Below are 12,407 nucleotides of genomic sequence, written 5' to 3' on the forward strand. Positions count from 1 at the left end.
CCCATAGCTGTATTTTGTCTTTTTTTGCCAGATAAAAACCTGAACCTAGTTTAGTGTTTTGTTCTTCTCTCATATTTAAAAAGATAAAATATTTTCCTTGTATTTTGATGGTTTAATTGAACTTATAGGGTCATTAAAAACAAACATCACTTTTAGCCAGTAAGACCAAAGTATGTAGACACAAACACAAGATGTTGACACAGTTACACACTTCACTATATGACGACTGTTCAGTGGCTTTTTATTGGTTGATCACATGACGCGTCACCTCCAGCTGGCTTGTCTGAAGATGTGAAACACAGGTGTGTGTGCTGAACAGAAGAAAGGAATGATAATAAAATCTGTCACAATATCACGTTCATCTCCAGTCTCAATGAACTCTCATAATCGAGGCAGAGATTCACTGTGATAACTCCACTTTTCCAGCATGGCTCAACACATACATTTACATTTCAGTTCTTAAACATTGTGCATATGAGAAAAACATCAAAATATTGTCCAGGACTGCCCTGTCTCCAAAAATCCTTCAATAAAGCGCGGAATACAAAATGCAGGCCATAATAACCTGTGAAAATACATTTTAGTGGAAAAAGTCTTGATATACAAATATAAAGTTCATTCTAATCGGCTAATTCTATTCAATCATATCGTGAAGAGAGACAGAAAGAATGAGGATCACAGTAACATCCAACAGGACTGAAGAAAGAGCGTGATGAAGATGATGAAGTCTTCGCTCGTTTACGCCAGACTCCTCTGGCGAGGTTTGATCCTGGGATACAACTGTTGAGGAGGAGAAGAAAACGATTATAACACACAGACAGTTAGAAACATCAGTTATAGATTCACAAACACTGCATGCATATTTTGCAATCCAGGCTTTCATGAAGCGACACCAGCGGTACAGAGTAAACCACAGCGCTCAGGAGAGACTTCTACACGGAGATAAACAGATCAATAACTGTTCATGTTATAAACTTCATCAATTATGAAACTCATTCCAACGGCTGTACATCAGCTCTGAAGAGACGGTCATTCTTCAGCTCATATTGATTTTGTCAATATGTTGAATTATGGGGTAAAATCACACCCTATATATTGTGTTATATATTGTATTGACAACACATCAGTTTAATATTTACTGGTATTCTGCATAATTAGTTAATTCTATCACTCCTTTTGATCTAGAGCGTTCTATCCACCACCTTCTGCTTCATCAGAACAGCAGGAGTTAAATGTGTTGTGGCCAGTGTGTGCTTTACGCTTTTACACGGAGAGAAGCAGAGGGTTCAGGGACAGTGATCAGCTGCTCGTGTCTTGGCAGAAACACGATGACTGAGCAGCGCTTGTCACAGGCATACTCCAGTGAGGGTCATGCGCCCCCGGCTGGTTTACGGCACACTCCACAAGCACGCAGGCAGTCTGGCAACACGGGAGTCAGGACATCCCATAGTGAGACACTGAAACGTATGCTTGGAAGAGAACAACAGGTTACTTGTGTAACCCCGGCTCTCTGACAGCATTCAGTGCGGCGTCTCACCAGATCAGTCTCGCTGTGAGAAGGAGAAGAGGTTTGTGAATGCCGTAATGACGTTGTGTTGCTGCTCTTACACTGAGGGATGGGGAAGCCACTCCCCGAGATTACGTCAACTGGGGCTGGCATAATGTAATTCGGCTTCTGAGGAAGACGCGGAGGGGGCGTATCCCATTGTGAGACACTGAAACGTATGCTTGAAAGTGAACTATTGTTCCCCCTCCCGTGTGGGCGTGGCCTAAATGCGCTCTGTCTCTATCAAGCGGCAACCTTCCGGTCTCTCTCTTCAATCCAACACTGAAGAGACTTAAACTGCAGTTCATCCACTGGCCACTAGAGGCCGGCTGCAGAAGAGACTCAATCCCATAAACCCCCATGTTAAAATGACCAACTTTACAGCAGAAAACACGTTTACAGTCTGGTGTAAAAAGGGGATTTGGTCTATAAAGCTAATTTTGCCCTTCATGACAACTGTGAGGGGGTGAATATTAACTCATCTGTTTAGATTATATTAAGCCTTATAGTTCATCATAATTAAGGGCGTGGCCACTTGAGTGACAGGTGGATTGCCGCTGATGTCACTACTAGCCGTTTGTCTGCTGTCTGTTAGCGTCACGTCACCTCAGCTAATCCGACTCGCTGCACATTTACGTTTATCCGGGAGTGACGCGCGGCCAAGATGGCGACAGCCGGCTCCGCCCACTTTGGGCTTCAGAAATGCTCTTCAGAAACATTCAGGTGACGTCACGGACCATATTGTTTTACAGTCTATGGTCTCTAGAGCTGGTCCGAATACCATTTTTTGAGCTTCGAAGCTTCGGTCGTAATGAACATCGAATATTCGAAGCTTCGGAGAGAGGGGGCTGAACATATTCTTCTCTGTAATAAAGGCAGGAATCTCTGTGTGTCATTTTGATTATTTAGAGAACCGTTCATCCAATCGACTTCACAAGGGAGTGCAGTGTCGCATTTGGTGCAATAGATGGACACGTGAGATGCCACACATTCAGAATTGAAACTTTTAGTAAACTACAGAACAGCGCGAGCGGGAAGCGGCGCGCCTCACGCAGACAGGGCTTATATGCTCCGAGAACTGACACTGCACTAGTCTGTTAACTTAAGCAATACTTTTAATAAGGTAGTCTAATATTTTTCTGACTATCAAATTACTGACACAGTAAAGGGTAGATTTAAATAAAGAAAAAACGAAATTAAGTTAAATAAAAACGAAATTAATTTAGATTGATAATAATGGGTAAAAAGACTAATACATTTTGTTTCTATTATTCTATTTTCCACAATGTCAAAGCAACGCAGCTTAAACCAAAACACAAGCTCAGACATGCACTTCGGTCCACACACACACACTCCGCTGTTCTGCGCTCTAGCCAGAGAACACTCCCGTTGTTCTATTTCTAGCATGCACGCGTTTTCCGCTCAAGCCGCACAGGCAGTGTGCAAACTCCAACCTGTTAACATGGGAGCCGAAATAAAAAGAGACACGCCACGCAGCCAGTGTGTCGCCGGCCTTATTCAAGCGCGAATGAGAGCCGTTTCGCGGGGGATCCCAGGTGTGCAAAAAATAAATAAAAATAAAATAAAAACGAATATTCGAATGTCAAATTTTCAAATCGAATACCACCCCACCAAACAATTATTTGAATATTCGGGTCCAGCCCTGATGGTCTCTACTCTAGCGTGGGAGAGCATGTGTGTGTGTGTGTGTGTGTGTGTGTGTGTGTGTGTGTGTGTGTGTGTGTGTGTGTCGTCACTCACCCCCAGCAGGTTTCGGGGGGCGTACCCCTCTCTGTTGCCCATGCGCACCCACCACCACTCGGTCTCGTCCTCGTCCTCCCTGCGGCTCACACTCATGCTGTCGCCCTCTCTGAAGCTCAGCTCGTCCTCCTCCTCCTCGCTCTCGTAGTCCCACAGGCCGTACACCACGCCTCGGTTCATGATGCCCATCTTCTCCTGCACACCTGTGGACACACGAGAACACAGCGCTCAAACACACACACACTGCTGAGGACGCTTGAGTTGAGTTTATAAGTGTCATGTATAATGCTGGAGTTATTACTAGCAACAAACAGAAGATTCTCCCACATGTAATGTTAGTACTCAGGCTGGATCGGATGGGCTCATCAAACCCTGAGCTGAGCTGGTGTTGTGGAAGTCAGTCATTATAGAGTCAGAGCGCTCTCCTAAATCTAATCTTATAGTCTGTGCTGTTCTCTGCTGATGCATGAACAAAACATTTGTTGCACACCTGCCATTCAATAATCACAGTAATCTTTGTTACTTTAAATATGAAGCACTTGATAGAACAGTGTTGTCTCTGAGAACGTGTTACACGCAGAAAATCAAGAAGATCAAGAGATTCACACAATAAGACTGTGTGTGTAACAATGATTAGATGATGTCGATGAATGTATCCACACAGTTGGATAAAACTGTCTAATAAAACACATAATTAATATTAAAAGCATCTTTTGTGTTTCCATGGTTTCTGCGGAAGTCACTCCGGGATTCGAGGTTAACGCGGATATGATGTCATTGAGAGGTGACGCACTGACATGGCCCGTCACACTAGTTAAAGCTGCTGATTTCAAAATGATAGTCCCACAGACTAAGAGTCTCATCTAGCCAAACCATCCCTCATTTTCAAAAAAAAAACAAAACAAAAAACTTTTTAACTACAAATGCTGGTCTTGCACCAGCTGTGATGAGACACACATTATGTAAATAAGGTTGAAAGGTCACGCGTGTTCCGGTTCAGAAATGTAAGTAGAGCGAAAAACTAATTCTCTCCTCCAACTTCCAAATCGTCTGACATCATTGTTTTACCTTTTTATTTTTTTGTAAATGGCGTTTGACTTGGTCTTTGCACGTTGGCTTTGTAAACACTGGGGGGTGCTTCCTCCTACGTCACGCGTGACCTTTCAACCTGATTACGAGCATTTGTGGTTAAAAGTATATAAATGTTTATTTTGTTCTAAAATGTCTGCTGGTTTGTCTAGATGAGACTCTTATTCCTCGGCTGGATCGTGTCGAGACTTTGAAGCTGCACTGAAACTCACATCTGGACCTTCGACCTGTTGGACCCCATTGAAGACACTCTATGGAGAAACATCCTGAGTGTTTTCCTCAAAAATGTATTTTCGACTGAAGAAGGAAAGACATGAACATCTTGGAGGACGAGGGGGAGAGTAAATTATCAGGAAATTTTAATTCTGAATTATCCTAATCCTCTAAGTCCACTGTAAATGATCCCATGATTGGTGCACATGTAACCGCAGTGCTCGTGTGTGTGTGTGAGTGTGACGCACCGTAGAGGAACTGCGAGCACTGTGTGTATCCCTCCTCCATCTCCTCACACTTGTCCGCTGCCGTCTGCATGTCGCTGTAGGTCATGGCGAACACAGCGGCCCCAGACTCCACCAGGAACTTACACACCGACACGTTATTACAGGAGGCCGCGCAGTGCAGGGGAGTCCTGGAACACACACACACACACACAGGGTTACGGATGGAACACAAACACACTCTCTCACACACTCACTCACACACACACCAGTGATGCGAGGGTCAATGTATAAATTGTATATAAAACCACGTTTTCAACTAACCCGCCCGCAACTCAGACCGCAAAAAAAAAAGTAGAAAATATTGTACCCGACCCGCTTCCTGACCCGGACGGAGTGTTAAAAGGACGGAGCGTCGCCCTATTTCCCGCTACAATTTCGCTCCGCGCACACCACGATTCTGAAGCATGCTCAGTCTAGCCTGACTCAGTCTACTGTTGATGACTGCAAGATGGATTCTATTTTCAGTCAAAACTCGGCTCAATAATGGAGTTCAAAAAGTAGGCTACTTCAAAAAGGAAAATAAGAAGTCACAGGTGTAGGCTACAATAATATAAAACTAACTATAATGTGGTAGAAGAAAACGAATGTGGAGACATCGTTCCAGTCAGTATAAAGATTCATCTTGGAATCTAAAAAGACACATCTCTCAAAAACATGCAGTGTGATGTGAACACGCTGGGAAGAAAGCAAAAGGTTAGCAAATTGAATACGGTAACCTGTAACAAAGTGTAAATTAAATATAGCGTAATATTCAAACAATTGATACAAGCCCATTTAAATTTTAATCCTGCGCGCTGCGCAAAAGTTCAGTTATAAGAATGTTGGCCTAATAGTTAGGCTAATTTAGCCTACTTTTAAAACGTTTATGTATATTTTTTCATATTTTTGTTTATATACATTTTATTTAGCCTATATTATTAGGCCCATTTATTCATTTTATTTTACAGCAGTTTGTGTGTACAATGGATATACGCCCATTTAAATTTTAATCGTGCGCGTTGCGCAAAAGTTCACTTATCAAAATTCTGGCCTAATAAATTTACTTTTAAAATTTTTATGTAGGCTATATTTTTGTTTATATAATTGTTATTTGTATTATTAGGCCCATTTATTCGTTTAATTTTACAGGACTTTGTGTACGTAGGCTATATTCCTTCTTACATAGGTCTAATTTGTAATTTGAAATAAAACATTTCTATTTGAAAAATGTTGTTGTTGCTCATTAGTTCTTTAGGAGGTAAGGCTGTGGTCTAAGCTAAAAGTTATATACATGTAGACTTTTTTTTTTCCCTTTTTTGGAGCGAGCGGGGGGGCGATTTGAGTGGAGCGTGGAGCAAACTGCGTTGAGCGCTGAGCAATGATGAGCGGCGGCCTGATGTAGCTTTGAGCGGGGGAGCGAACATTTCCGTGAGCGATGATGAGCGGAGATTCTCACCGCTCCACTCCGCTCATATGCTCTCTAGTACTATATAAATTACAAAGGTTTAATTGGCATCTTTATTTCAAACGACCCGACCGACCGCGACCCGAATATCATTAAAAATATTTTTGGATGACTCATAACCGCGGGTAACCGCTCATTTCGGATCAACCCGCGCATCACTGACACACACACTCGCTCACTCACTCGCTCGTCAGATTGCACATCATTAAAACAACAATCAGGATATTATCTCAGACGATATATATCGCACACCCCTATGGTGAGTGTGTGAGTGTGTGAAGCCCGTCTCACCATCCGTCGCTGTCCGCCGCGTTCACACTGACTCCGTACTGAACCAGGAACCTCACGATCTCGGTGTGACCGGCACACACAGCGTTGTGCAGCGCAGTGATGCCCTCGTCGTTCGGCTGACTCGGGTCCTCCACCTGATGGGGCAACAAACACAGAAACACTCATTGTGTCTGTTATATTACTGTCAGGGTTCAGTCACCACTGCGCTCTGTTCATCCTCGGTTTGGTGACACTCTGGTCCTGTCATGCTGAGCGCGTGGTTCGAGTTCGCTCTTCTGTCTGTGTGTGTTCTGTGCAGCACGCGCTTGTGTGAACATGCGGCATCTGAGTGTTCTCATTAGCTGTGTGTTTGAGCACATGGCACATAGAAACAAACATGACAAGCCATGTGCTCACACAAATCTTCTGTCTATCGTCTTAACCAGGGCTGTGCACGAATATTCCATCTGTAATTATTATTTGAAAATAAATATACTACTTGAATTCAGGATACAATTATTGACTAGAGGGGGATTTTAAATAACAGTAACAATATTCTAGAGCTGCTGTAAAGCCAAAACATCTCTGGTCTATTCATTTCCTATCATCACTGTAAAGTTGCTCTGAAACAAGCGCTGTATAAATGAAGGTGACTTGACTAATTATTCCACAGTTTTGCCCAGCAATATATAATAAAACACTAATAATCCATCAGTCACACACTCCAGTATATGTTCAGGTGTAAGTGTGAAATGTGCCTTTCCTCGTGTATGATGCGCTGCACCAGATCCAGCTCTCCCTCCAGAGACGAGTCCAGTAAGAGAGCCAGTGGGTTGAAGTGCACTCTCATGCTGTGCTCGATGCGCTCCGATCCAGCCTTACGCAGGTTCGTCCTCTTACCCTGGACACACAACACACACATATCTCACACTCATGCAGTTCACAGACGCTGCGCGCGGGATGCACATAATCGCTTTGCCGCTCTAAATTGGAGCCTTTCATATTATAATACTTAGAGGTTTAAACACCTGGGGCAAGACTGCATACACACACACACACACACACACACACACACACACACTCACATAGCATTCAGCGTTAAACTCTCATTTTAATGAACCGATATAGATTATTAACAGCTTGAGAAAGTCACGTTCAGTGACCATAAACTCAATAGTTAATAACTCGAGAAACAGAAAAATAAAGAATAATAGCTCTAGAGAAGAGCATTTTGATACATTTATGCAGTATTCTCATTATATTTTACTTAACCTGTGCTTCAATATTTAATATGTTTGAATAAATCCATCATGAAAACAAATTTTGACAACCAATGTTTAAATGTTTATATTTGAGTATTAGAGTAGAAACATAATTACGACATTAAACTTATTACTAAAAAAACTGCCTTGAGTGTAATTTAAATGTTTGTATTCAGATCAGCTGTTAATTGAAACCTGTAATATTACAGTAATGCAGCGACTGACAGGATTCCTGTAGAGTTACAGCTTCAGTTCACAGAGATTACTGGAGAAAAACACTGAACCGGATACTTATATACAAATGAATTGTGAATTGAACTGAATCAGGATTGAAATTGAATCACATTGCAAAACTGAGAATCGAAATCTTTGTAATTGAATTGAAATATGTGTCAATATCAAGTGTTCGCTAGACGGGACTTACGGGTGGAAAGCGAACCTGTCCGGTGACCTCCGGTGGCTTCATGCTGAAGGTGTCCTCCGGAGGCTCCTGCTCGGCTCCGCTGGGATAGGGCGGTGGAGGATAGGGAGGGAAGTCTTCAATGAGGCTCTCAGCAGGAGGAGCAGGAGGAGGAGGAGGAGGAGGAGGGCTGGCTGGCTGAGGAGGAGGAGGAGGGGAGATGGCAGCGTGGGGTTGTTGGGCCGGAGGTGGAGGGGAGATGGCAGCGTGGTGTTGTGGAGCCGGGTGTGGAGGCGGTGGTGGAGGAGGAGGAGGGACGTCCTCTGCTTCGGCTTCTGCCGGTTTGGGTCCCTGGAGTGACGCTCCTTCAGCTCCTGCCGGCGTCTCCTTCTCCTCGTCTCCCGCAGGACTCGCCGTGGTCTCCATCGCGGCCAGAGTGGTCTTCTGGTACAGCAGCTTCTGAATGTTGGGGCCGCCGGGGCCCTCGGGCTCCGTGATGGAGCTGCGCTTCTTCAGGGGTCTCGGCGCGTTGTAGAGTCTCTTGCGGAGAGCCTCCAGGTCCACGTCGCTCTGGTGGCGGTAGGGGTTCGAGATGAAGGGCAGGAGCTTGGTGGGACTGAGGGGTCTGGGAATGCGCTCGGGCTCCTGGGGTTCGGGAGCAGGACTGTGGTCCTTCTCAGTCTCAGGGACACTGGGAATGTTGGGGACACTGGGAGGGTCCAGGTACGGGTTCTCAGGGAGCTGGTTCTGAGACGGCTGGCCTGTGGACGTCACTGGCTTCCCGTAAACTACATGGACAGGAATATGATGAAAAATGAAAGAAAAATGATCACAATTAAAAACATTTTTTTTTACATTGTTAAAGGTGCAGTGTGTGATTTTTAGCGGCATCTAGTGGTGAGGTTGTGAATAGCACCCAACAGAAGTTACGGTGGCCGACAGGAAGTGATGTATAAGTGAATGATTTAACTTTTGCCCATGGTCTAGTGTTTAAAACATTGCAATATATTGAAATATCGAATCGCAATTCGTAAAAAAAATAAAAAAAAAAAAAATAAATAAAAAAAATCGCAATACATGTCGTATCGGCACCAAAGTATTGTGATAGTATGGAATCGGGAGATAGGTGTATCGTCCCAGCCCTGCTGGATAAAGCGGTCTGCTGAATGAGAGCATGTCCTGCTGAAAGCGCGCCGGACTCACCGCTGATGAAGTTGCTGCCGCGGGTCTGCGCTCGGGCCGGCGCTCCTGTCGCGCTCTGCTGCGTGTACATGCTGTAGATGGAGCTGGTGGCCAGCATCTGGGGCTTCAGCAGGACCTCTTTGGCCCCGGGAGGATCGGGACTGAAGGGGTGCACGGTGGCGGCCGGAGGAGCCTCGGGCTTCGAGGGAAGGGGTAGAGTACTGCCCTGGGGTAAAGCATGCTGGGAACCAGTGGGCGGCTGCTGGGTGGATTTACTCTTGCCTGGGAAGGTCCCGGCGTTGAGGCCCGTCTTGGGCAGGCCGGTCTGTTTAGGTTTACTGGGAACTGGAGGAGGAACCTTGACTGTGTTCTTGACGGCGCTCTGAGAGAAACATCAGTGTCACAAATATCAACCTGATGGTGTCGGCATATTGAGACGAAGAGAACATGTGCACTACAGGCCAAACGTTTGGAATAAGTCTCTTCTGCTCACCAAGGCTGCATTTATTTGCTTAGAAATACTGTAAAAAACGTGAAATATTATTAGAATGTAAAACAGCTGTTTTCTATGTGAATATACAGTACTGTGCAAAAGTCTGAGGCATGTTAATATCCCCACCCCAAAAATGTCCCAAAAAATGGTTGTAAGTCAGTTATTTATATCTTTTGCTGTAGTGTGTCAGTAGGAAATATCAGTTTACATTAATTGTAATAATCCAGTGAGATTTGTGTATGCACAAGGAGTCTGACAACAGCCGGTGTGATCTGATCTCTCCATCATCGAGTCCGTCTGTGATTACATGAAGAAACAGAAGAAACTGAGACAGACTAAATCCAGAAGAACTGCGGGAACGTCTCCGAGACGCTTGAAGAAACCTTCCTAAACTGATATTTCCTACTGACACACTACAGCAAAAGACATAAATAACTGACTTACAACCATTTTTGGGGTGGGGATATTAACATGCCTAAGACTTTTGCACAGTACTGTATAGTAAAGTGTAATTTATTCCTGTGATCAAAGCTGAATGTTCAGCATCATTACTCCAGTCTTCAGTGTCACATGATCCTTCAGAAATCACTCTAATATGATGATTTGATTTATTTGCAATTTTCATTTGCGCTTAATTCTTATTATAGATTATAATCTTATTGTTATCAATGTTGACAGCAGTTTTCACAGCAAAATATTTTTTGGAAAATATGGTTCAGGATTCTATGATGAATAGAAAGGTCAAAAGAACAGCATTTATTTGAAATAGAATCTTTGCAGCATTAAAAATGCCACTTTTGATCAATTTAATGTGTATGTGCTGAATAAAAGTCTCAATTTCTTTTCTTTTTTTTTCTAAATCTGACGGTTTCCAAAAAAATATGAAGCAGCACAACTGTTTCCAACACTGATAATAATCATAAATGTTTCTTGATCATCAAATCCTCATATTAGAGTGATTTCTGAAGGATCATGTGACACTGAAGACTGGAGTAATGATGCTGAACATTCAGCTTTGATCACAGGAATAAATTACACTTTACTGTATATTCACATAGAGAACAGCTGATTTACACTGGGGTAATATTTCACTGTTTTTACGTTGTTTTTTATCATATAAATGCAGCTTTAGTGCGCAGAAGAGACTTTTCTCAAAAACATAAAAAACAAAAAAAAAACAATCACATTCATAACTTTTGACCGGTAGTGTGAAATAAAACACACTGATATGTGTGTGTGTACGTGTGTCCAGTATTGATATGTGTGTGCACGTGTGTCCAGTATTGATATGTGTGTGTGCACGTGTGTCCAGTATTGATATGTGTGTGCACGTGTGTCCAGTATTGATATGTGTGTGTGCACGTGTGTCCAGTATTGATATGTGTGTGCACGTGTGTCCAGTATTGATATGTGTGTGTGCACGTGTGTCCAGTATTGATATGTGTGTGTGCACGTGTGTCCAGTATTGATATGTGTGTGTGCACGTGTGTCCAGTATTGATATGTGTGTGTGCACGTGTGTCCAGTATTGATATGTGTGTGCACGTGTGTCCAGTATTGATATGTGTGTGCACGTGTGTCCAGTACTGATGTGTGTGCACGTGTGTCCAGTATTGATATGTGTGTGCACGTGTGTCCAGTATTGATATGTGTGTGTGCACGTGTGTCCAGTATTGATATGTGTGTGTGCACGTGTGTCCAGTATTGATATGTGTGTGTGCACGTGTGTCCAGTATTGATATGTGTGTGTGCACGTGTGTCCAGTATTGATATGTGTGTGCACGTGTGTCCAGTATTGATGTGTGTGTGTGCATGTGTGTCCAGTATTGATATGTGTGTGTGCACGTGTGTCCAGTATTGATATGTGTGTGCACGTGTGTCCAGTATTGATATGTGTGTGCACGTGTGTCCAGTATTGATATGTGTGTGCACGTGTGTCCAGTATTGATATGTGTGTGCACGTGTGTCCAGTACTGATATGTGTGTGTGCACGTGTGTCCAGTACTGATATGTGTGTGTGCACGTGTGTCCAGTATTGATATGTGTGTGCACGTGTGTCCAGTACTGATATGCGTGTGTGCACGTGTGTCCAGTATTGATATGTGTGTGTGCACGTGTGTCCAGTATTGATATGTGTGTGTGCACGTGTGTCCAGTATTGATGTGTGTGTGTGTGCACGTGTGTCCAGTATTGATATGTGTGTGCACGTGTGTCCAGTACTGATATGTGTGTGCACGTGTGTCCAGTACTGATATGCGTGTGTGCACGTGTGTCCAGTATTGATATGTGTGTGTGCACGTGTGTCCAGTATTGATATGTGTGTGTGCACGTGTGTCCAGTATTGATATGTGTGTGTGCACGTGTGTCCAGTATTGATATGTGTGTGCACGTGTGTCCAGTATTGATATGTGTGTGCACGTGTGTCCAGTACTGATATGTGTGTGTGCACGTGTGTCCAGTA

General features: G+C 43.7%; 1 protein-coding gene across 1 annotated transcript in view; it reads right to left on the minus strand.

Annotated features, from left to right (window-relative positions):
- Positions 1-224: 224 nt before the first annotated feature.
- The window catches only part of tp53bp2a (tumor protein p53 binding protein, 2a), a 33,499-nt gene continuing 21,316 nt past the window's right edge, over positions 225-12,407 (minus strand). The window contains exons 13-19 of the mRNA XM_079855475.1: positions 9,476-9,836; positions 8,297-9,060; positions 7,373-7,511; positions 6,632-6,764; positions 4,858-5,024; positions 3,308-3,510; positions 225-780 (exon numbers count right to left, since the gene is read on the minus strand). Coding sequence (XP_079711601.1) covers positions 739-780; positions 3,308-3,510; positions 4,858-5,024; positions 6,632-6,764; positions 7,373-7,511; positions 8,297-9,060; positions 9,476-9,836 — 1,809 coding nt within the window. The 3' untranslated portion in view covers positions 225-738. The remainder of the gene's footprint in view (positions 781-3,307; positions 3,511-4,857; positions 5,025-6,631; positions 6,765-7,372; positions 7,512-8,296; positions 9,061-9,475; positions 9,837-12,407) is intronic.

The sequence above is a fragment of the Squalius cephalus genome (genome assembly GCF_949319135.1).
Source record: "Squalius cephalus genome assembly, chromosome: 21".
NCBI classification, from domain to species: domain Eukaryota; kingdom Metazoa; phylum Chordata; class Actinopteri; order Cypriniformes; family Leuciscidae; genus Squalius; species Squalius cephalus.